The 26,031-nt window shown below is 41.2% G+C and overlaps 1 protein-coding gene across 1 annotated transcript in view; it reads left to right on the top strand.

Annotated features, from left to right (window-relative positions):
- Window positions 1-15,228: 15,228 nt before the first annotated feature.
- Window positions 15,229-26,031, top strand: part of LDLRAD3 (low density lipoprotein receptor class A domain containing 3) — a 75,561-nt gene continuing 64,758 nt past the window's right edge. The window contains exon 1 of the mRNA XM_018082087.3: window positions 15,229-15,350. Within this exon, the coding sequence (XP_017937576.1) occupies window positions 15,263-15,350 (88 nt within the window). The 5' untranslated portion in view covers window positions 15,229-15,262. The remainder of the gene's footprint in view (window positions 15,351-26,031) is intronic.

Genomic DNA, 26,031 nt, shown 5'->3' with positions numbered 1-26,031 from the left:
TTTTAAGATCTTCATTGTTCCCAAGTGTTTTCAATTCAGATTTCTCCAGGAGAAAACGAGTTTTGAATGTTCAGCAAGATTCCTATTCTTTAAAATATGGGCCTCTTTATTTAAAGAGAGGGTATATGTGGCAGCGGCTCTGGTGCTGAAAGATTGGACATCTTAGTAAGTCTGGAGTAAGTCTGCTTAGGTATTTGGTTACAAAATCTAAACCCAAATGAGCAGCAGCCAGTATGGACTGCGAGTGGGTTGAGACATTGTTCTGCCAAGGAATATTAGAGTTGTCATAACATCAGATGCACTGACACACTGGCTCATGGAAATGTGAAGGCTGGAGGCTGCTTTGCATGGCTGCTCGTTGCGCACTTCAGTGAAGTAGGAGAAACCTTGACTAAGTGCCTGTCTGCCTTACACTACTGGTCTCTTGATGGCAGTGGCTGTCAGTCTAGCACTCTCTTTTACCTACCAAAGTGTCCTTAAAAATATCTGTTACATAGAGTTTTCACTGTCTTATGAACTTACTGGCACGTGTGGGAAGGACAGAAAGGAAGGTGCAAATGTGTATGTGAGTAGTAGTGGAGAGTCAGTTAGAGCCAGCCAGTTGAACATGGTTGTTACAGAGAAAATATGTTCAAGTTGTCCTTGTATTCCAAAGATGTCCCTTCCTGCTTTTTTGTCTTACCTAGATTTGATAGCTGCTTGGCAGAAGGCTTGGCATTGCTTGGCACTAGCAATTCTCTACTCACCAACTTGAAAAAAATTGCTGTTGGAGCACAGAAATGCATAGTTTTGAGCTGCACTGTCTTTGTCATTATCAAGTCAATACAGTTTGATTTTTCTTATTTCTTTCCAGAGATTTGGGGAAAAAATAGACAAGCTTTCATAAAGTGTGATATCTTTCTTTTAATTCTGATTAATCAAATACAGTCTCCACCTGTAAAAACATAATGTGTGAGACCCACTATGCTAAATTTACACCCTGCAATTTTCAAACGTTAGTTGCTGCTAAATTGGAAGAGTGACTGGAGCCAAATATACCTGCTTTGCAATTATATCTGCTGGGTTAGTATTTATGGGAATAGCCAACTAGGCCAACAAGACTCAAAATTAAAATTAACCCTTAATGGCAGCATGCTGGAACTGCTGTTTCATTACTGCTTATGAAGGCACTGAAGAACCTCGTGTCCAGTCTCAGGTGCCACTGCAGTAGTAATATTTGCTTTTCAAGAAGCTTGGAAAAAAGATTGGCAAATTTATGAACTTAGTGCATCCTAAGTTTTGGTTTGGGTTTTGTGTGAAAACAAATGTATCCTGCCTTGGAACCAAGGAATATGGACTTTGAGAATCAAAAAATTATTACTGAATAGGTAAAATACATGTCTTTTACCTGGGCATCTTGAGTTCTCTGGTTTACTGAGATATTATGATTTTTGTTTTGTTAAGAAAGTTTTCATGCATTTCCTGAGATGATCTCTGTTTCTTCTGATCCCCATCTGTGCCACTGTAGGTGATTGCCCGGCCCTTGTTTGCTCTGCAGCCCTCCCACCATTTGTCAGTTTGGAGCTCTCTGTCTGGACATGTCTTTGCCCCATCTTCTTTGGAAAGTACACTTTGTAGTATACATGAATATGATGGATGCCAGGAGGAATGTGGAGTTTTCCATTTGTTTTACCACAAAAGTGATGCATAGGGTTACAGCAAGGTTTTAGAGATCTCCTGAGTTTTGATTTGGCTCAGTGGAAGAATACCTGATGCAAAAAATGTTGAATGAAGCTTTAAAAGGCAAGAATGGTTTTGTACTTAACCAGAAACTTACTAATTTTTGTTAGCTCAGAGTTAGTTCCTGGGATTGACTCATCTGAGTAAAACACATCCAGGTTTGGAAGCTTGCAGGAGGCTTAAGTAAAACACCCAAAATATTTGGATTAGGGGCTGAAGTATATAAATGCTTATTCTTTCTTAACTGGAGTGTACTGGGAAGCTTCTTGTTGAGACTTATTGTCTCTCGGGCACTTTGAGTAGGGTGACGTAACTTACTTTTTTCTTTTGAGACAGGATAGATTTCTAAAAAGCAGGTGCTACTTTTTTTTTTTTTTTAGAAACTGTTCAGACGATTTTAAGATGTAAAGGAAACAGAATATCAGAAATTGAAAGAGAAGCAAAAATTGGGAAAAGGAAGAAAGCTGGTACACCACTTAGACTAAATTCTGGACTGTTCCTTGTGTGGCCCTTTCAGACACACTGACCAGAGGTGCCTCCACAGCTCCTGGGGAAACTTCATTTTTCTCATGCACACATGAAAAGTTTTTCTGCCTTTTGCTAAATCTTCCTCTGTCTATCTTCGTTCCAGTATTCTTCACTCTTCACTGTGCTGTTAAATGAAGCAACTGTTGAAAAAACTGAAAATCCAAGATTACCTATATTGCAATCAAACCCCTGATTTTACCAGTAGCTTGAAAGCAGTTTGGAATATGTGGTATGTGGATGGTATCTTGCTGTGGTAGTATTTGCTGGAAAGAATCTGTCACCAGTGCTTTGCAGTAAGATTGCACACCCACACTGTGCACCCTGCATTAATGTCCTCTCTGTGTGGAGGCACTGTATTCATTCTGTGCAATGGAACAACATCACTGCTCTTGGCTATGCCTTCTGGTACAATGAGTAAGTGCAGATAAGGTGAAACTAAACTCCTGTGAAAAGAATGAGCCCCTCACTTCAATATAATCCCTGCCACATATCTTCCTAACAGCATGTTTCCTATTGACAAAATGCAAATGCCACTTATTTTTCTGGTTTTGCTTTGCTTACAGAAAGCCGCAGCAATCTAATCCGTGCAGTAAACACTGAGTCACTTTATCTTCTGTATAAATTTTTATTATAACTGTATGAAGCACATCAAAGAGCTCAGTTTGAATGGGAGAAAATCACACTTTAAGTAAGTGGTTATAAAAGCTGTTATTTTTCACTTGAAGTGATTATTTTTTAGGTCTCTGGTTGTGATTATGGGAAATTTCCAACTTCAAATAAATAACCATTACTTGTATACATCTGTCATTTCTGAGCCCCATCCGCTGCCCCCACGTAACTCTCTTTGAGGCTTGCCTAGTGGAGTATGTGTGACCAGAGCTACAGGAAAAGGGCTAATATGCAGTCTTCTATAAAAAGAAAATTCTCAACTCCAAAGTAATGGCAAAATCTCTCCAAATAGACCTAGGGCATTACATTTGAAGAGGTGTGTGTGCTGGTCACTGTTGAATTGGACCGGTATGTTAGCAGTGATCTACAAAATACTGGGAGAGTGGTGTGAGGTCCTGAACAGTTTAAAGGGTGTTGCCGTGGCTGCCCCATGGCTTGTCATGTTTTCATATATAAAGGGCGGATGAAAATTGTCTGATTGTAACCCAACCTGGCGATCTTCTGAAATCAAGGCTCTGTTTTAGCTTGTTATGTTGAAATTGTTTTTTCTATCAGTGTCCAGTTCTGCATTAAGATTGCAGCTGCTGAGGAATGAGTTGCCTTTCCTCTTAAAAGATTGAGTTCTATAAGTTTTCTTTGGATCATGTTTTGTCACTCAACTCACATGGTCTTCATTTATGCCCTCTTTTCAGTCTTATCTCTTTGTTGGATTTGCATTCCAATTTGAAGAGGTTATCATCTATTGCCAGGTAATGTTTCTGTTTAAGAATAGTAGTCCCATCTTCACTGGCTATGTGCTGTCACTAGCACCTAGTACAGTCACTTTCCTTTTCTTGAGCTGTTGCCTTTCCTTGACTCTGATTGTCTTCTGGTAACTCTTCTCCTAATTTTAACTGTTGCTGCAGTGTATTGTTTGGAAAAACATTCTTGTTCCTCTTCCAGATTTTTTTAGGAGCCTCATGAGGGAGGTTTCTGGTCTCCTTGTTTTCTGTTCTTAGGGCAGGACTTCAAAGCAGGAACTGAGTTGCCTTCCTAGGGTAGGGAAGTCTTCAGATCTGTATCTTGTTTAGATTAAAATCATGGTTATCTGTCATCAATCTCCTCACGCTTGGAAATTAGCTCAGTGTTGTTGAGTGAGAGGTTATGAGTTTTTTTCTTTATTGTTAAGGACATTGTTGATGTTTTGTTTTGTTACTCTGTCTTATATCCTGGCCTTTCTTGGACTTGATTCCTCTGTGGAGCCTCACATCACAGCTGTGTCTTGCATGCTTTTTTCAAGGTGTGACCTTTTCATGTAGTCACAAAGTCGAAGTTCTACCCTTGTTACCACTACCACAGCTTACTTTCCCCTCCTGATGTGCTGTACTGACATGCAGTCAGATCCTAAATGCAAACTCTCCAGATGGGAAGATATCTCTACCATCTCTGTCATTGGGAAGATATCATTACCATAACTTCATCTTGGTTTGCTTTCTTCACCATGCCTACAGTGAGTTTGCTTTCAGAGCCCTGCACATTGTGTCTGTAGCACACCTGTGAAATAGTCATTTGCCAGTGTTGAGGAATACATTTAGAGCAGGTAGCTGAGTGTGCAGATGCAGTGGGAGCTGCAGGTTGTGCCCTGGGTAGGGGGAGATGGTGGGAGCCCCAGGCAAGGGACTGTGACCTGGCACTGAACCCTTTACACATCAAAGGGCACAAGGACCTGACTGGACACTGGGAGACAGTAGGAGATGAGGACTCAGCAGGAAGACCCCAGACTATCAGGGAGTACAGACTGTGAGGAATAGAAGCCCAGGGATTCCTCTGCTCGGGGTACCTCCCCGGAGGCACCAGCTCAAGCTAGTTTTGTGTTATGCACCATGATTAAATTACTTAAAGGAACCAGGGGTTTAGGACTCTGGGGGAAATCCTGGGTCAATCCAGTAAGGAAACCTTGTCTGACTGTGTGAGTGGGACGTGTAGGGAGACAAGTGGGTTACTGGAGCCACCTGTGTCCCAACAGTAAAAGTGTCTGGTGGTGGGAGTGTGACTCCCAGAGTGATTCCTGGGTGATCAGGCAGGAACATTTCTTTAACAGCAGTAAGATGTTGGCATGGGATACCAGCCTTCACTATTTACATGTTTGCTGGGACACAGCATGGCATGTCTGGTTCTGACATGCGGCTTTCCTTACTGGAAAGGGGGAAAACTTTGATATACAGTTATCAAGACAAATTAGTGCTCTTAAAAACTTTGCTGCTTAAAGAAGCAATTGTGGCATAGTTGTTAAGGACAAGCAACTTTATGAGACTAAGTGATGTCTGCTGGAGTTGGAAATGGCAGGAGTGTTTTAGGTTATGTGGTTTAGCCCGAGAAAAGACTACAGTCCTTGTCTTGTTCTTAATCTGGGGGGGCATGTATGTTCCTTTCTCTCTCTTCTGTGATGGCAGGTGCTCTTGAAACTTTGTGGTGGGTTGATTCAGACAGCACTGAGAACTACAGGCTCTTAGGTTAACTTTTTTCAAAGCTTGCTGCTCACCTATGGTGGAGTTTATGCAATAAGATAGTAGTGAGGGAAGACAAGAATTTATAGCCATGGTTGAAGAAAGATGGGGTTGATTTGTATCAGCTTCAGCTGTTGCGGACATGCACCTTTAGCTAATCAAAGCTATGTACAAAAAGCAGCAGCTGGTTTGACGTAGTGCTTCTGTCCCTGATCTGTCATCATTATATGGATTTGGACTCTAAGGTCTCTGGAGGAGCAGAGTTTGTCTCTTTATTTGGTTGGGCTTTTTTTTCCTCACTGGCGGAAACGTTCTTTTGCTTATCAGTTAAAAATTTCTGTTTATAGTTTGTTTGGGGGCTTTTTGTTTTTCTCTTTCTGTAACATGTAGCTCTTGCTTAAACTGCATTCGCTTGCAGAGGTTGATTCTAGGTGTGTGGTGGGACATAAGACTACAGAAATACTAAATATTCCTATAAGTGCTGAGTGACTACTTACTGGAAAAGGGGCAAAATGATAACTCCTTAACATCCTGCTGAGGAATGAGATTAGCATTCTTCCTTTTTGAGGTGCTCCCCTTCCATGTTTTTGTGCAGCTGCATATTTGGGCGTTGTTGTTTCTGTATGCTGGGCTGTAAAGAGGGGCAATGTGTCCAGTATCAGCTACCAACTCCAAAGGACTTTCGTGTTTTTTATGCCTATAAGTTACGGCATACTGTAACCGCTACCATAGTGAAATGCTCCTAGAGCAACTGACAGTATAGAATTATTTTTTTTCAGAGAATTAACACTGACTTTCACAGCCTCACAGCTGACTGCTTTGACTGCTGTCAGTCCTTGTGATTACTTCTCATTTGAGCAGCGCTTTAAGTCATCGTTGTATGACACAACAGCTTGAAGTACCACTTGCATGCGGAGAAATAAACTAATACTGAAATCAGTTGTTTTCTCCAGACAGAACAACTGTGGGATTTTTCTTACATTGTGTTTAAGACCTTAAAAGAATTTGCCCAGCTAGTGAGGCTGAACATCCCAGAGTTTGCTAACCCACTGTCTCTGAAGGCCTTTAAGTGCAGGTAATTCAGTACATGTTTTTAAGCAAGAAAATGTGGTTAAAGGCAGCCTTTTATGACCTTTTGCATCTGCACAGAGCAAAAAAAAGTCCTTGCAGAAACAAGTCTCAAAGAGCAATTAAAAACCTTTGATCTTTGAAAGCAAATATTCTGATTTTGTGATTAGAAAACTTAAACTTAATAATGGTAGGTAAGTTTTTTATTGACATGGAGTATCATGTGAGAAAATTTAAACCTAGCCCCTCCCAATTGTTTGAAATACAAAACCACCCCACAGCGCTTGTTAAATGGATTTTTTTTTATCACTTCGGTTGTTGTATGGTATTCCTTTAAATTTGATACTGAATGAATCAGAGTCAGTCTTGCTGCTGCCACAGTTCAGGCATGATCTCAGTATTTTCCAGGCAGAATGTCAGCTTGGCCTGGTTTTCAGGAGAGAAGTGTGATGGGGCACATGAACTTGTTATCTCCTCCTTTACCCCTACTCCCCATTTAATTTTTCTTAGGTACAGCTGTTTGATGCAAACATTCCTGTTTGACTCCTCATTACAAGTGTATTGCTAAAGCAGATACCGGGATAATGAAATCTAAATTCTGCCCCAAGACGTTGTAGGTCTTCTGTGTTTTTGTGTAAAAATCCTTTTGTCTTTTAGTGAAGACAGAAATAATGTTTTCCTCAGGGTGATGTCATAGCAGCATGTCATAGAATCATAGAACATGCTGAGTTGGAAGGGACCTACAAGGATCATTGAGTTCAACTCCTGGCCCTGCACAGGACATCCCAAGAATCCCACCATGTGCCTGAGAGCATTGTCCAAACACGTCTTGAACTGTGTCAGGCTTGGTGCTGTGACCACTTCCCCGAGGAGCCTGTTCCAGTGCTCAGCCACCTTTTGAGTGAAGAACCTTTTCCTCATATCTGACCTAAACTTCCTCTGACTCAGCTTCATGAAGTTTCCTTGACTCCTGTGACTGTTCACGACAGTGAAGAGATTGGTATCTGTCCCTCTGCTTCTTCTTGTGAGGAAGTTGTAACTGCAGTGAGGTCTCCCCTCAGTCTCCTTCTCCAGGCTGAACAGACCAAGTGACCTCAGCTGCTCCTCATACAGCTTCCCCTCCAGGCCCTTCACCATCTTAATTGCCCTCCTTTGGACACTATCCACTCTTTCTTATATTGAGGTGCCTAAAACTGCACACAGTGACGCAACACCAGTGCAGAGCAGAGCGGGACAATCACCTCCCTCTCCTGGCTGGAGATGCTTTGCCTGATGCCCCCCAGGACATGGTTGACCCTCCTGGCTGTCAGGGCACTGCTGACTCATATTCAACTTGCCATCGACCAGGATTCCCATGTCCCTTTCAGCAGTGTTGCCCTCCAGTGTCTTGTTCCCAGGTCTGTCTCTACATCCAGGGTTGCCCTGTCCCAGGTGCAGAATTCAGCACTTGCCCTTGTTAAACTTGGTATGGTCGGTATCCTTCAAAGGTATTAAAAATAGATGTTTTTATCTTTCCTGTTTCTTTAAGGAAGCAATCTAGGTAGTTTTAGCTTGGATAAGAACAGCATATAATCTCCATTTGATGTTCTTGCTGAGGAATGCTTCTCTTTCAAGATGCACCCACTTCAGTAATCTAAACTATTCCTTCCTCCTCCCCTCTGCCTCCTTTTTCTGTTTAAACCTGTAGTTTAGAGCTGTGTTCACTCTGCACTGTTAATGGCCCATAGCCTGTTTCTCTTCCACCACACTAACTGTGCTGAGCCCACAGGCCTAGGGGGGATGTATTTTTGGTGTGTACTCAAGCAGCTGCACTGCTGCTGAGACAAGCAAATGTGAAAGCTTTAGTGAAATGCCCAGTTCCCCAAATATAGAATCCAACCATGGAGGCTGCAGGATTAAAGTAAGCCTGTTCACCTCGGCTCACTTCTGCACATGTTGTTGCAAGGAAAAAGCAAATGGTTGTTTATTAGGGAATGGTTTAGAAGATTATGTTTAATTAAGGCACTTGCATGGCTAAGTGCTGTAATGCAGCCATCTACTATAGGGAATGTGCCAATTACTTCAACTAAGGCTGTAAGATAGTGAGAAAAAGATATTTATTCGGTGCGTATTGTGTTATTTATAGTGGGGACCATGATGTATTAATTGATCTCCAGTTCAATAAAGGCAGCTTTTGCTGTGAGGAATTAATAGGTGAATGATGGGCATGAGACAGTAGTCAGTGTCCCCTGCCACAATAGTTTTTCTGTCTTAATTGAAAGAAGCTATACTTTTTAGTGCTTTAAAAAAAGGGTTTTCCCATTGACTTTGACTTGCCTCAGTAATATTTAGTATTTAATTTGAAGTAAGCACAGGAGTTTCTGATCTTTTGGCTAGGACTGATCCATTTTAAATCTTGAAAATACTGGATGCGAATATATTGCATCTCATGGATAGTGGTTGAAAAACTGAGGGAGGGGAAGTCAAACCTAATCAGTGAGCAGTTCTGTGAACAATCACTAATTTATCTGCTGCTTCAGTGAAGAAACATTTTTGAGCCGTTATATTGCAGTGGGACTATCAGTCTGCCTTTACAAACAGCCCTCATAACTTCTGATATAGCATAAGCAATGTAATCATCAGGCAGTTTAAATGAGGATGGGGAGGATAGGGATTAAAACTGTTCAAGAGGATTTAAGTTGTCAGATAATCACTGGCAGGTGTCCTTTACTTGTGGCAGATGGCTTAGGTGTTGTCGAGTCTTCACAGCAGAGCAAGAGAGAGCTTGTCTTATTCTTTGCTTCCCAAAGCCAGCCTGAATGTGCACTGGCATGCTTGTCTTCTGTTCTGGCAAGATACCTTTGCAGCAGTGCATAGGAAAGCAAAGCAAGCTGAAGACAAACATTTATGGGAACTGACATGATATGCTTACAAACATGCAGCTGCAAACAACTTTTTGGGTAATATGAAAGGTGTTTATTTAAGATATGGAAAGTACACTTTGTCCTCATTGGTGTATTTTCCTTACCTTTTTGGTGCTGTTAATGAGTGGTCTTCGTATGCCCTACATGTTTGAATTCAGTACGGACACCTTCCTCTTTCCTGAAAACTAGTGGGTGTGTATTAGTGTAGAAAAGAGGTTGAGCAAGTTTGTTGCCAGTCTCTTTGGGTGGCTGCACAAGAACTGACTTTGATGTTTCCTATAAGCACAAATCGTCTCTGCCTTCTGTTTCAGTGTAGTGAGTGTTAAGCCAAGTCTACCTTAATTCCGCTGGTGTTATCTTGCTGACAGTGTACTTCTTTTGCCAGTGAAGTTTGTGCATGCACATGTTAAACTGAAGTTTATAGGCAAGGCATAATGTTTCGAGTTTCTTCATGCTCAGCTTTTGAATTCCTCTTCTGGGTGCATCACCTGCGTTAGTAGATCTCTACAGAGTAGATGTGGAGTGAGTCAGATGCTTCACGTCAACGTAAAGAAGTATGATAAGAAACATCTGTCCTTAGTGGCTAAATTTACAGAAGCAACTGGACCTGAATGTAAGCATTTGGAAATAGTTTTGCATTCTCTGAGGAATCAAATCCTGAAATAGCCTACCAGTCACTTAGTGCCACTTATTTGCAGTCTTTTAAGATGATGGAGGAAGATCAAAAAGTGTTTGTTCAAGTCTGCTGATATTGCTCGCTTTTCTTTAGTTATGATGTGTATTGAAAATATATCGTTTTGATGCCATCTTATTGCAAATTCCAGCTACTGACTTGCTCTAGTCTCTCTCCTTTTGTTTTCACAACATGGTGCAGATTTCAGTAGAGATAGAACGGATTTCTGATATGCTTAAGTCAAACCTGGCAAGGGTTTAAGCAGAAAGAAAAAATGAATTCAGGTATGAAGTGTAATGCATACATCATGTGACAGGAAAGTATCATGAGTAACCCTTCAGACTAACAGCTACGTACCAGCCTGGATCAAAATAATTCTCCTCACATGTGAAAAACTTTAAGCAGTGATCCATTGAAAGTATCCAGTGAAGATCCCATGATTCCTGCAAAATACATGCCAAAAGTTTGGCAGTGAAGAGCTCGTGGTTCATCCTTAGTGATAGATCCTTTTTGCCAAGAGGCTGAAGTTACGTTGTTCATGAGGGTGTTGAACACATAAGTGTCTTGTATTTCTTCCTCAAAACCTTCTTGGCCAGGGTGACTGCCTGTTCTTACTGATTATAGTTTCTGATATAGAGGCAGCTGTGTTATCAGTAGTGATCTGTTCTGTAATGTGCACAATTCTCTGGAGTGCTTTCAGGTAAAATATGGTTTTATGAAAGATATCCTTGACTTGCTTTCTTAATACAGTGTAAAGTGCTTGCTCAGTATGACTTGTCCTTTTATTTATTTTTCTCTGATTCTTTTTCAGGGAATATTAAATATTTAAATGGTAACATTTTTGAAAGTGGCTGCTAAACCAGATTGATTTTCCTTACTCGGTCCCCTTCACGGTGAAACATGAGTTCTTTTTTTTTAATTCACCCAGATGGTATGCTGCTTAAAGTGAGCAATGTGTTGCAGTGAAAATGGACTACTTTCCTCTTCTTTCCTTCCTCCTTTACTTAACTGAACACATCCGTGTAGCTCATATTTGGGTTGAATTCAAAATTAGTCAAAGAGGCTGCAGGGTAAATATGTCAGCTATTGGAAAGCCAGCTCTGCCAGATTGAAGGAATTTCTGCCCCTGCCAACAGGCAGTGCAGCAAGTTGGCTACACAAAACCTGACATCTTTATGGACCTTGTTATAAAACTGAACAAGATGATCTGGTTTGGTCCTTTTCATGTCTGTCTTGTGTGTGTCTGTAACAGCGCTCCTCCTTGTGTGTGCACAAATCCCAGAGTCGTGCAATGGGCTGTGTGCTGAGTGGGCAGGGTTGGGAGATGATGATTGCACAGAGGATTTCTTTGAGGATCATTTTAAATCCATTAGAAGAGACCTGCAAAGTGAGGGAAGCAAAAGGAGCAGTACAATTTAAAACAGTTCCACATGTGCTGTTGTTTTGACAGTTCTTTATCCACCAGTGGATTTTTTGGGCATGGAGTAATACATGAAACAAGTTTCTAGATGTGTTGACTGTGACTCTCAAGTTGCTGTCTGTAACGTGCAACTCTCCTAGCAGCTGATGAAGGTCATGTTTTAAGAGAAATATCTGTTACTTTAAAACTGGATTGAGTCAGAGTTCCTGTGTTCCCATTCTGCAGCAAAGCTTGTGTAGGGCTGTCTGCAAGTAACTTGATCTGCCTCTATCTTTTGTTTCCTGTTTGGTGAAAGAGTTAGTAATACATCCTTGCTTTAAAAGAACATTGAGGATAAATTTATTTGTATGACAAAGGAAATCCTATAAACAAACAACTTACTGGGTAACAGATAAAATTTTTACGTGCTCCTGGATTGTTGCTTCAAGTTAATAGGATAGAAGTATGGCATTTATTTAAAGGAGTTGTTAAAAGTAACAGAGACTTGATAGCGCTTTTTAGGGGGGATAGTTTCTTGTTTGTGGTTTTTTTACTTTTTCAAACTCTAGAAATTTCCAAAATTACATAGGTTGGTCTAAATTTTTTCATAAAAGGAGTGTGGACATCATGGCTAAAGCTTCTAAGGCAAGATAACATCAGTAGATCTGACAAGGAAGTGTTAAAGTGCTTGAGATGCATCCAGTTGTTTTCTCTCAGGAAGGTCATGATACTTGGTGGGAGAAGACAGTTCTGTGCTTGGAGCAGGTAGCTGTGGGACCTGGTGTCGGTTCTTATCTAGCAACTTGCCCAAGTCATGAAGAAGTCACACTTAAGTGTTCACAGCAGGATTTCTCATTTTGGGTAACTGCTGCTTCTGTGTGGAAGTGGAGCGGGTTGGTTGAGAGGTATAAGTATCAGGTCAGACAAGAAGGTAGTGCAAAGCAACAGAGAGAGATACCATGAGATTGGCATCTTTTTGATGTTGCTGCCAAAATGTACTGCCTGGTTGCTTAGATTCTGAGAGGGCAAAAGCCTTGGTAATTTCCAGTTCTCTTGTCAAGCTTGGAAAAGCTGTTTTATATCAGAGATTTATTCTTAGGACATTTCAGTTTTGTAGTATCTCAGAACTTGTAAATTCTAATAAAAGTTATGACTGTTATCAGGAAAGTCTTGCAGTGGTACCATACTGACCTGAAAGCTATTTATCGCAGGGACGATAGAGAAGGGAGTTATATTCTGCTCTTGAAGCTCTTACAGGCTTTATAACTAATTTGATATATGGTATATTGACTGAACCTTTACATTGCAAAGAATACCCAGGTATCTCACCTCTGTCATATCTTGCCATATTTCACCCTGTAGCTGTTTGAGTGTGGTGATTTTTGTTTGGTCATTACTTACCAGGTACACATCAATGATACAAAGACTGATCTGAATGTGTTCCATTACTGGTGTAAGGGGGAAAACACCATAAACAACAAAAAAGCCCTTGCTGATTGAACACAGAACTGCAGAACTTAGTTAACAGTGGTGGCTGTAAGGCAGCAGTAGCCTGGCAGTGGTTATTGATAGTGCAGTATCTGTTCAGTGTTTCATGGTAGGAGTATCCAAGGACAAACTGTTGCCATTGCTGATTTAAATTTAGGGTCTAGGGCATGAGGCAGAGTTGGGTATAGCATTTCTCCGGGAGCTGCTGGGAGCAGTGAAGGCCCTGCCTGACTGGGCTGGAGCTGAGCTTGTTCCAGAGTGCTGTAGGTTATAACAGTGTGGAGAGCAAAGCTGTTGCTTCTCCAGTGATGCAGGGAATGAAACTGAGGTTTGAGTGAGGCTGCTAAAAGACATCTTATTTCCAGCTGCATACCTGGGCATGCTTTTTGGTAGCTTTCACTCTTTCTTTAAGCAGGAGACTTATGAGTGGCTCCGGATGTGTGGCCACTGGCTCGGATTGCCCACCTGCCTCAAAAGACCTTATTTCCAACTTTTTGTTCTTTTCCAGGCTACCTTGTCTTTTAACAGCTTAGGGCAGATTTCCACTAAGGCATCTGCACTGTTCTGGCAGATTCTTGAAACATCCCCAGGAGAATCAGCCATTTGCAAGAAATAACATTTGGGAGGAAATACATTGTTTGGGGCAGACATAGGCTTAAAGAAACTACCTCCCTGAAGCATTCCTATCGTGTCTTTTGAAATAGTGATGTGAAACTTAGCAGTTTTGCCTGTGTCAGGGATGGAGCATTTTGAAACGCTCTGGGGAAGGAAGGGAATCATTTGGCTGATTCAAGAGTTTCTAGAAAGCCTCATGCTCTAATCATGCTATAAAGCTTGTTATTTTGGCAGATGAGTTCTCCAAAGATGCCTGTACAAAGCAAATTCCTCCTTGGGAGTGCAGGAATGAGCTAGGAAGGGGTCTTCCCTAAACTGCTGATCCTGGCAGTTGTGATCTGCTCTGTGCCCTGTGCAGGACTGAAGAGTGGGGCACTCACGATGCTGTGTTAGTAATGTTTTCCTTGCCCTTGGTGTTCAGGCCTTCCTGGGGAGAGGAAGGAGTTGGACTCCAAGAGCAATAGGAAGCAAGCTGGTGTAGGGTGGGCAGTGGAGGGAACTGCAGCTCTGCCACTCCCCCTGAGTTCCAAAAGTAATGTGATTATCCTCAAAATAGGTAAATGAGAAGTAAATGGTTAAGCTTTGTGTCATCTTAATGTGTTCTTTCTGGTTTTGAACTATGAAGATAGGTAGGCTGGCTGGGGGGGATGGGGGACATATTTTTGTGACAACTCCACCTTACCTGGGAAAGGTTTGTATTTCTGATTTTTCGCTTGATCAAGTGCATGTTGCCTGGGACAAGTCTGGAATATGACTGGAAGATAAGGGAAAAGATATTCTTTCTCCCATTCTCTGCCTTGTCTTGTAGCTTTCCCTCCTCTTAGCAACAGGTGATGCCATTTTGGTGCTTATTAAAACCACTGTCATTGTCTTCCTTCATTGAAGTTTGTGTTTCTGTGATATCTGCATTCCAGAAAAAATGCACTAAGTGAGAAAAACAGTAGATTAAAATGACTGATTAGAGCTGTGTTTAACCTTGAAGGCAGATCTCTAGATTTCTCTCTTTCACTGTTCTCTTTTCTCCAGTATCCTGCTACTGACCCCCCACTAGTTGGCCAAATGCCTTACTTGCCTGTGGACAGATGTATGTCAGGGGACTGTATTAACACTGAGAAGCTCAATTCTAACTTTGATCAGCAACGCTATGTTTAAAACTTAATTGAAAACCTGTCATGAATTACGCAGTGTGTTACCTAGTGCATAGCCCTTGGGTAGCAACAGCAACAACAAAGTATTCTGCCATTTAAGTACTAATCTGACAAAAGCAAGGGACTATAGAGCTGAGTTCGTGTGGCCTCATCTGTTTTATTTTTCTTTAGACTGACCATGTGTAGAAGAGATTTTTTTTTTTAAACAAATTTTGCTTTGACCTGAGTATACATAGGAGGCTGCATGTGCGTTCCTAGAAAGAAAATAGCAGGAGGGAAATCTGCAAAATGGAGTGTGAGAATGAAGAAAAGTAAAATGATAATTTGGGAAAAAGAAAGTGCTACCAAAGTACCATGCTCAGGATGCTGATAGGATAATGACAAAATTACCAGGATCAAGATCCATGTTTCATCTCCATTCAACTGCTGAAACAGCTTGCTCAGTGACTGCTTTTGTTGCCTTTGTTAAAATCCTCTGTAAACTTACCTCTCTTTCATTTGTCGCAGACAGCCAACTGTTGCCTGGGAATAACTTCACAAATGAATGCAACATTCCTGGAAACTTCATGTGCAGTAATGGACGCTGTATCCCAGGGTCCTGGCAGTGTGATGGGCTGCCAGACTGCTTTGATGACAGCGATGAGAAGGAATGCCGTAAGTGACCATTGCTGTGACCTTAACGTGCTTTATATCACAAGGCTTGGCTAAGTAGTGTTACTGGTGTGTTCTGTAGTGTGTGTTAGGGAAGTAACAACTGATGCCAGTTTAATTTAGATCTTGTTAGAAAAAAATGCACAGACTTCATTATTTCAGGTCTTTAAGGTTCTTTGGTATCCAGTGTAGTTTCTTTATGTGTATGCTTTACGGAGGTTTTCATTACACTTCAAATGAATTTATAGGAAGCTTACCTTTCCCAGGACGCTTCCAAGATATCATTAGCTTTCCTTATGGAGGGAAAGGAAAAAAGAATAGTTTCTTTCAAATTACCTGAATAGAAATACCATGTGTTTTTAAATGCTCTTGCTTTTTTAACTTGATTGCCTCTACTTTAACCCCAGTTATCCATCCCTTTTAAGTAAGGGGGCTTTAATAACTGTGCTGTGAAAATCTCCATATATAGTTCTGCTTTAAGCCAGTGAGCTTTGCTCACTTTCTAAAGCGTTAAAAGTATCTCTATGAAATATCTAATGTTTTGCAGTCCTTATAAGGCATCAGGCTCGTGTAACAACATTGAAGACAGGTTAATTTAACTGGTTTTTTTTTTTATTTAAATGTTAACATCTTAGGAAAGAATGAGTCTGTTATTAGGATTGATCTTTGTCATGCATATCTGTTTTAACCCTAGCAGGATTTATATCGGTGGGAGCTTTGGCAAGAATAAAAATATCCAAAGCTCAACCTGTACCTTTCAGTGAGATGTTCCTGATGACAACAACTGTGTGACTCGGGTTCCTTATTACTTGGCTCCTGAATAGACTGCTGGCATGACTTTGGGTGTGCTGTTTCTACTTCTTAAAACAAGCTGAATGATGGCACATCTTGGTGTTTAAAGGATGCAAACCAGGAGTTTCTCTGTCTCTAAGAGTGTTGTCATCATCTGCCTTGCATAAATTTTTTTTTCACCTGATACAATTAGATGACTTTTGTGAAGATTTTCATTAGTCTTAATGAAGGTTTTCTTAATGAAGGCTGTACTGGGTATTTATCCAAGAATCAGTAACAGGAAAATATGCTTTGTGACTCTGTTCAAAAATTTCCTTACCAAAATCAGTTGAATTACAGTCAGTAATAAACAGGGTAACTGACAATAAAATATAAATAGCTGTAAAATGACAGTTCATAAGAGCTGTTCTTGTCATGACAGACTGAAATAAACCTCACTGATCTAGGCTATGCTGCAACCATGAATTTTAAGTTTCTGCAGAATTGTCCTTTGTTGGGTTTTATATTTAAATACTTTTAGCCAGCTTTCTGGATGAGCATCCTTTTGTTCCTACACAAGTCGATGGAGATAATTAGACTCTTCTTTCCTCTTGCTATACATCTATCTGCTATCTGATGACCCTCACAAATGGAAAGTTAGCACAGAAAAGAGACTTGCAGGGAGAGCAGTGCTATCCTATGCTAGCCTGCTGTTGACAGGTCAGATAAGCCAGAACAGAATGCAGATAGTGCTCATTTGAGTCTCCAAATCTATAGTGTTACCAACCAGTCTTTTCCATCATAAAGTAATCAAAAGTTGGATGGGCTTATACAGCCCAAATCTGTTGTTAGATTTGTTCCTAGCTCAGAGATAAGGCATTGAAAAGCAGCTGTATAGGTATAAAACTTTTTTTTTTTAATCATTTTAGGCTAGGCTTTGTTACCTTTCTTCTGTCTAAAGGCTCTACTTTCTAAAACTTACCTTGCAGCAAAATTAGTCCTTTGTTTTTTGCTGTGATTTTTGCTTTGCAGTAGCTGAGCAAAGTGGAGACAAAGCCATAGGAGTTGCATTAGCAGCATGAGATGGCTGAGTTCCCAGTGTGTTCTACTCTCAGCTGTACTCTTAAGTTGCTTTGCCTGTGATTCCTCATTGAGTAACTATTTCACACTGAAAGGTGTTAGACTTGCTAAGAAGTGTTTGTGTGTGAACAGGAGCTTGGTTACAGGGTTCGTTTGGTACTGTAGATTGGTATTGTTGCAAAGACGAGTATGCTGTATTTTGGCATGCTCACTGAGGAAGTTTCATGCACACGTGTGTGGTTATGTGGAAAGTCTTTCTCTTTTGGTTTGTCTTATAGTTGAATGTGGATGTACAGCAATATTTTATCAATTCCATTGCTGTAGGATCTCATCCTGTCTGTCCCCCTTCAAACAGGAGAATTTTAAACTTGTGGTCTGGTTCTCATTTTTTGTGACCGTGAGTGGAAAAGTGATAGTCTGTGTGTGAGGAGGAAATAAGATGCAAAACAGAATTACCTGCAAGTTGTCCATTCATGTCTTGTCTCTTCCCTCTCTTCCTTTTGTCCCTTTTTTGTCTCCTGCTTTGCAGGAGCATTGTTTTTAACCATGTCCCTTTGCCTGTGGGCTTTCTCTCCATCTCCCCTTCATCTCCCACACTTGCCAGAATCCATACCGTCTGTCATCTTCCGTGCTTCCTCTATGCCCTGACCTGTGATCAGTTTAACACTTCCCACACTGGCTGGCTGTATGCTGTTATTGCACAGAACATTTCTCATACTCTTGCCTTCTGTCATGGGGATGTGAAGACTGAAGAATTTTATCTGGTTTTATCTAGGGAGGAGGGTTAAGGAAAGGCATAGGAGGAAGGGAATAAGCTGAAACAGTGACTCCACATTGTTGTAAAGAAGAACTACTGCTTGAAGCAGAATCTCTCTTTTGTTTTTCCTCTAAACCACTTATTGAGCTTGAAAAAGAATTAATTGACCATAGCAATATGAATGTTTTGTGAGTACTTCCATTTGTCTATAGTTTGAGTAATCTGCCATCATCAATGTATCTGCCAGTGCAGAACCCTTTTGTAGTTCATTGCCCCCCTTCTCTTCTGGTTCTCATCTGTTGGGTTGCTCATCAGCTTGTGTAGTCCAGTATCTGTCATGCACATTTTTTTCAAGTGTTACTACTATTACTACTTTTTAGCCGTGTAGATGATTTATAATGGAAGCAAGCTCTTCTTGACAAATGCAGAATCTTTACCAACAGGACTTTCATGGGGAGCTTATAGGTATTGATTGCATAAATCCTAAATCCTGCACTGGTTGCATACCACTAGGCATTATATATACCTGGGGTTAGTGCTTGCCCTGGTCAGGTTGGGAGCTGCATGCTGTGAGCCACTCAGTTCTTACTGTTATCCAATATGGAAGAGCCAAAATGTAACAAAATAGAGAACCTGAATGGAAAGAGCCTAGAAATGGGTGCTTGCATGTTTCAAAACATTTTGAGGGAAATGCATTATCTTTAGTGCTGACCTTTATACCTACCTGTTGACCTATTCCTTTGGGGCCAAGAACCGCATCTTGCTGTTGGAAGGATTCACTTCTTGAGATCTAAGAGTGCGCTAATGTTCTTAGTTAAGCTTATAATTTACTCTGTCATCTCTGTTTCCTTTTTCCTTTGCTCTTTGTGCGTCTTCATATTAGATTATTACAGAGAGAACATTGTGAACACAGAATGGCTGTTGTCAGTAATGAGCAGCAGCTAGTGGGGAGGTGGCATGTGCTGCCTTTGTCAGCTAACGAGCAGCAGATGGTGGGGATTCAGAGCATGGCACATCATCCGCGCTAAGTGCCTGGCATGACAGTGGCCAGAATTAGAGACGTACCAAATACCCAGGAGCCTGGATTTTCCTTCATTGCTCTTCTGAGAGCCATCTCTTATGTGCCAGATTTGTACGTTCAGCTATGAGCAGATAGTGGCACGCAGTGAATGCAGTGTGACTAGCTGTGTTAATTGAAGGGCTAAAGAGTGTAGGCTGTGGCTAGAAAAAAATGTTATGCAAGGATAGCCTTGGGGCAGTGTGTTCTCATGTTAGAAACTTCTCTTTCCCATGTGTTTCTGTTTCCAGTTGTCATGGTTGCTCATTCAACACAAACATAAAGGTAAACCAGGTTTTTGAATCAATGTTAAAAGCTGTGATTGGAGTGTATAGATGTCTGAGCAAGAGGGCATCATCCGTGCTTGTAGGAATGTGCTACCAACACATTTCTGCACTGGCTAGCAAGAGCCGGTCTGTAGGAACATCTGGAACTGTGGTAATAAAAAGCTCGTTTCATCACCAGCAATCCATCGTCATCAGATCTTTCTCTGATTGTTCTTTGGACAGAGTCTTTATGAGCAAGTCTCCTCCATGGGGGAGAATGTCTTCATTAAATGAAGTGCTGCATGAAAACGGTCCATTTTAATAAGGATTCCCCAGGCAGGTATTGAAGCTGCCTGCCAAGCAGGCTTCCACTAAAGGTCAGCTTTGTCTCTTTTCCTGAGACACATGTACTTGCAGGAAACCCAATGCAATTAGAACTGAAGATTTTATAATGTCTGCGTTATACACATGTATGATGCTGAGTTGCACTCAACATGGTGGGGTGAGCCAAGCTTTTCTGCAATCTCACACCAACACACTCTCATGGTCCTGAGCACTGTGACTCATATTTGGGCAGACTGAGAAACCAATTTAATCCAGGTGTCTAGCAGATCTGGTAAGACCATTTCTGTTTCTATATCAGGGAACTGGAGCCCCTGAGGCCCTATCCTGGTGACAAATACCCTAGCAACTCCTACGTCTGGTCGGCTGCATGCTGTAGTGCAAGGATGAAGGTGTGTGGTGGGAACGCTTTCTGATCGGTGTTGTTACGGTTGTAACCATGATGGTTTTGCAAACATTTTTAACTGTCTTTGCCGGGTTAGTAGAATAATATTTGAGATAGTGTTGCAATTACTTGTTCATTGCTGATATGTTGGCATATTAATCTTGGATTTCATCTTCTCTTATGTGTCTCTTAACTTTGTTCTTGGTTTTACCCTGCAGAGTTTGAGCTGTGTGTTTATATATAATAAACATGATCTGTTTTTTCAGATTCCGTTCCGTGTCTTATCTTTTCTACGTTGGGTATGTTTGCCTTTCCATTTAATCCATCTAAATGCACACAGCATTTTGTATAAATGCTTTATAATCTCAGAAGACTTCGTAAATCTTCTGGTGTCGTCGGGATGTGAAGTGACGGGGTGGGAGACGTGGCACAGCTGAGTTTCCCTCATTCAAAGTGTTTGTATCTGCACACTTTCTCTAACTCTTTGTTGACCCTACACTGGTGGGGAGTTAGGCTGGATTAGCAGTATATTGTAGTTTGAAATTACAGCCCACAGTAATAATTTTTACGTTTCTCCAGGGTTTGCTGTGCCACGCTTTCCTTATTTTTTCCATCTCCAATATAAAAATTTCCTACCAGACAAATGTTTACTGCTCCCTCTGGTGTTCACTTGCAACAGGTGTCACAGCTTGACACGTTCAGTGATGGAGAGTTCTCAGGAAAGGGTTCATAATGACCAGTTACACACAGACACAGATGAAATATAAAGAATCTTTTCACATGAATGCTAAATGAAACCCACGCTCTGCAATTAGTAGCCTGGGTTTCCTAGATTATGTGAAGAATATTTTCCTGTGCTCTAAAGCCTTTCATTTGGGAAACTGAAACTCTTGGAGAACAAAGGTGGATTAGCTAGGTTTTCTTCTTTGGGTGCATTTTGACTGACAATGGCATCCAGTTTCTACAAAAGAAGTAGTTTTTAAGAACTGCATGTGTTAAAAGCTTCACAGCATCAGAGGGCTGGAAATTATTTAAAAAAGAAAAAAATCCCACTGAAACTGAAGTTATATCTGGGGAAGTTGGGCTGTCATTGGAGAAGCTTCTGAGTGCAAGAACTCCTACACTGCCTGGTGTGGGCTTCAGTAGGAAGGAGGTGGATTGAGCGGAGACTGCACCAGCTTCAAAGCCGTGTCATAAATCTGGAAGCCTCAGATAAGGACTGTCAGACTACCTTGTCCTGCCCTCTTTGATGCAGGGTAGATTTTAGAAGGAGTTCTTTAGATTTGTTGCTGTGTGTTGCTTTAAAAAAATAATCATGGGGTTTGCCCTGAATCAAGAGCGCACTTTGAGTCTGCTCTACACGAAGCTCACAAGCTGATATTATATTAAAGGCACATTATGTACCCATGTTTTTCTCTTTGTAAGTGCCAAAATTACAATGGAGGCAAAGACAAAATTTATTCATAAATGGTCATTACTGACAATCCAAATTGTTCTGGTCACAGTCTGAATTTAGATGTGTCCTCACCTTGCGTTAGATTTTGCTGCAAGAGCAGTCAAATTCATGACTTCCACACTGCTAAGAATAAGTAACCAGGTCTAGAAGCCACTTTAAAAGAGAGAGAGAAAAGGTCTTGTAGAGACAATGAGTTCTGCAATCTCTATAAGCTATTTAATGACTGCTTATTATGATAGTACAGTTATTACAGCTGAAGATATTTTGCTTGGGTTTAACCTCTCAGCAGGGTCAGTCTAATGAATGGCTTTCATGTACAGGAACAAAGGGCACAGGAACTCTGGCTCTTATCCTTTTAAATACTAGGCTTTCCGTTCAACAAGCAGAGCTCAGTGCAATGAAGAATGAGATGCAGTGTTTTGTTAAAAAGAAATGTCTGCTTAATTCAGAAGAGATTGTCTAAACCAGCTGAGGTCTAGAAATACAGCAGTGGGCCAAGACCTGGGCAGGACTAATCCATCAGTAAAGATTACTGACTTTCAATTGTTTAGTATATTGTGGCCCCAGAAAATTATTCTTAAAGCATCAGTCAAAGCGTGATGTTGACTAAGGCTAATGTTACAGAAGATGAGGGGAGGGTGATATTTTCAAGAGATGCTTTCAGATTCCTGGGATTAAGGTCCTGCAACAAGTGTAAAGGTGGAGGCATCTCACCTGCTGCAGTCTGTTGCTGCTAGCCAGGTGCACTTTTAGCTTTGGGAAATTTACATTCCTGGTGTCTGGTAAGTTGTATTCTTTCTTGCTAGCTAAAAGATGATAGTAGTGCAAACTTAATAGCTGTGAAGTGGTGGTGTATCAAAGCTCACCACATTTTGGAGAAGATAAATAAGCAAGTAAGGAATACTTGCAAGTAAGTGATTTAGCAACCTGCCACTTAAAAAATTATTTAAAAAACCTCCAAAAAATCACATCAAAATAACTTTTTCACATTTGAGGATTTTACCTTATGATTGTAACACAATTTGAAAGTACTAGAGCTGGATCTCTAGTCTTTAGTTCATCAAATCTGTATCTGCTGCTTTGGAATTGTAGAGTGGCTGTGATAAGGCTCACAGTACTCACGAGAGGCTTGGGTGGCAGTGAACTTTGGTCATTGTCTGCATGTAGTTTTGGAGATGATGACAAGCCTCTGCTGCAAATGGATGTGTTCAAAGACAGGTGAATGGTTGATGGAAATAACCAAGCTAGCCCCCATGAGCATGAAGGAGAGTGATACAGGCATAACAAACAAGATAAAGACACAGAGATAAATATAAAAGCAGTATGTTAAAGTAGTATAATTACAGCAACTTGAATGCTTCATAACTCTGAGTCCCTGCTAAAATCTATGTGAAATGGTGGAAGTGTGAGGCTTGTGGCATTTTTTTGAGAGTATGATCTGGGAATGATCTGCTTGTAAATAGGACTAACAGCCTACCTTTGTGGTGCCCTACCTTACACTACCTCTCTATCTAGTGCATTTTAAATGCCTGCAGAGAAAGTACAGGACTGTAAGAAATCACAGAATCTCAGTAACACAGTTGGATGTGATGTAGTGAGCACTGCCACTTTGGACCTCACACCCTGAGTCCTTCAGTTTAAAGCCTGCTCACTGAGTTGCCCAACCTCTGCCAAAGATTCCCTTGCCTCTTCTAGACAGGTGGATCCCTTACAAGAAACTTATAAATAGGGATTATTTTTTATATTGACTGCTCGGGGGGTGGTGTTAATATATGGAATGAGAAAATCTGACAGCAGGGCCAGAATTTAGGAAGAGAGAAGCATTGTACAGAGCTCACATCCTGGAAGGATCATGGCTATGAAAATCTGCAGTCAAAATAGATTTTGTGTATTAATGTTAATGGAGTAAGCATCATCATGTGCTAGGATTCCAGGCTGTCAGGTGTTGTGTAAGGAGCAATCTTACACTCTACAAAATCAGTCTTTAGTTGTGTCATTTATAATCCACTATAATTTGTGTAAAAAGCTAATGAAATTAACACCTCTTTTATTTTCCTAAATAACTAGAATATATAACAGAAAGCTAGGAATTTCTCAGTAAAGGTAGTTGTACATTTTGTAGTTGTACAAAAATACATGGAATACCTCTGGACTTCTGTTCTTCTATTCACATCTTAAAATCACTGAGTACTTCTAAGTCTCCTTTTGTGTTTCTTGCTGCCTCCTGTCATTTCCTGGTTGACCTGGAATATTTCTTGAAGGTGGGTAACAAACATCAGAATTCTTAAGCTAAGCTGAATATTAAACAACACCTGAAACGAGCGTCTGCATTAATTGGGAAGATGCTGTAAGCCAGCTGCTGATCTTTTTGTCACTTACTCAGATGACTCTTAAACTTGGAATATCAGACTGGAATTAGCTCTTGTTTTCACTCATGATTAAGCAACCAAATACTTAGTAGTTAAAATAAGTAATTTGTAATTAAGTGACCATGGTGAATGTTTCATTTGAAGCTCAATTACACATGAGTAAGGGGAAGAGTAATAACTGCTTATGTTTGATAGCTTTTTATGCAAGGAGATCAAGAGGGTTTGTGGTGCTAATTATTTAATCCTCTTGATGGGGGTCAGTAAATAGCCCAGTTGGAGAGCTGGGAATCAGACAGGTTTAACAGTTGGATGGAATTAGTGGCAGAACTGAAAGAAAAAGATCAGGTAGGTAGTATCCCAGGATGGAGTGAGGGACTGTAGCCCATCAGGCATGCAGATGTCCTCTGAAGAGGGCTGCCTCTGCTACTGAAATCCCTTAAGGGTGGTGTTCTGTCCTGCCTGTATTCATCCTGAGTAACTTAACAACTCTGAAGTTGTACTTAATTTGTGTGGTGCAACAGCTGATTTCGAATTCGTCCTTTTGTATGATATTATTGTTTGGGTTGTTTAGGGAGTAGCAACTTCTAAAACACTCCTTTTAGTGAGAAATTGCTTTACTGAATGTCTGAAAAATAAGATTTTTGTCTATGCTCTCTTCTGATATCTCATCTGCTTTGTGATGATTTTGAAGGACTGAAACATAGACTCCTAGATCATGAAAGATTACTTTAAGGCCTTAGTGTTTGTCAAGAGGTAAAGGCCACTGACTCATAATTCAGCTCCAAAGTGAAGTAATTCAGTTTTCCCCTTTTCTTTTGAAGAAAGCAGTTTTCTCTTCAAGGCAGTAGAATCCATTGGCTTTTTTACTTTAGCGTTGTCCTTTCTCTCTTATTGTTAACTGTAGTGTAAATACTACCCGCATAAGTGGGTGATAGTTTTATGTATTGGAGGCAACCTCTGATGTTTCCTACAGGGCTAATTTCACTAATTTAAAAAAAATTAAATTGGTCCCTTTTAAATAAATTTTAGGATCGTTTTTTCTGAGTTTACATTAGCAGTTTATGACTAGCAGCTGTTTCAGCTGCCTGGTTAAACAGGGAGTAAAGGAAAGAGTGACCCAAGGGCTTTCTGTAGGTGCAGTGAATGCCCTGCAGTTGTCTGTGTTTTGTATCAAAACTCCTTACATTAAATAACTGTCTTGTTTTGAATTGGAGAAGTTCTGGCATAATAGACTGTTGGGTGGATTTTATACTGGGAATGCAACTCGAAGTGCTAAGCTTTTTTCGAGATAGGAAAAAGCAAGCAGAGGATGTAAGGGCGATCTGGCTGTGACATCTGTCACCCCACTGATCGCCAGGGTTGATTTGGCTGATCTGGCTGGCTAGGCAGGTGTCCCATTCCTCCCTCAACGCTCCATGTGTGTCCCTCCCGAAGCTGTGTGCTTGGTCAAAGAGGACAACCTTTTTTTTTCTTTTTTCCTACCACTCTGGAGAGGGACCTGGACAGGCTAGAGAGTTGGGCTGATTCCAGTGAGATGAGGTTCAACCAGGCCAAGTGCCAGGTCCTGCACTTTGGCCACAACAACCCCATACAGTGCTACAGGCTGGGCACAGAGTGGCTGGAGAGCAGCCAGGCAGAAAGGGACCTGGGAGTTGGGATTGACAGGAAGCTAAACATGAGCCAGCAGTGTGCCCAGGTGGCCAAGGAGGCCAATGGCATCCTGGCCTGGATCAGGAACAGTGTGGCCAGCAGGACCAAGGAAGTGATTCTTCCCCTGTACTCAGTGCTGGTGAGGCCACACCTGGAGTGCTGTGTCCAGTTCTGGGCCCCTCAGCTCAGGAAGGATATTGAGGTGCTGGAGCAGGTCCAGAGAAGAGCAATGAGGCTGGTGAAGGGACTTGAGCACAAGTCCTGTGAGGAGAGGCTGAGGGAGCTGGGGCTGTTTAGCCTGGAGAAGAGGAGGCTCAGGGGAGATCTTATCACTCTCTACAACTCCCTGAAAGGAGGTTGTAGCCAGGTGGGGGTTGGTCTCTTCTCCCAGGCAGCCATCAGTAAGATAAGAGGGTACGGTCTTAAGTTCTGCCAGGGGAGGTTTAGATTAGATATTAGGAAGAAATTCTTTACAGACAGGGTAATCAGGCATTGGAATGGGCTGCCCAGGGAAGTGGTGGATTCTCCATCCCTGGAGATTTTTCAGATGA

Source organism: Manacus vitellinus, unplaced genomic scaffold (assembly GCF_001715985.3).
Source record: "Manacus vitellinus isolate BGI_N305 unplaced genomic scaffold, ASM171598v3 scaffold_59_pilon, whole genome shotgun sequence".
NCBI lineage: Eukaryota > Metazoa > Chordata > Aves > Passeriformes > Pipridae > Manacus > Manacus vitellinus.
The sequence above is the reverse complement of the archived record's forward strand: the minus strand, read 5'-3'. Positions and strand labels throughout refer to the sequence as shown.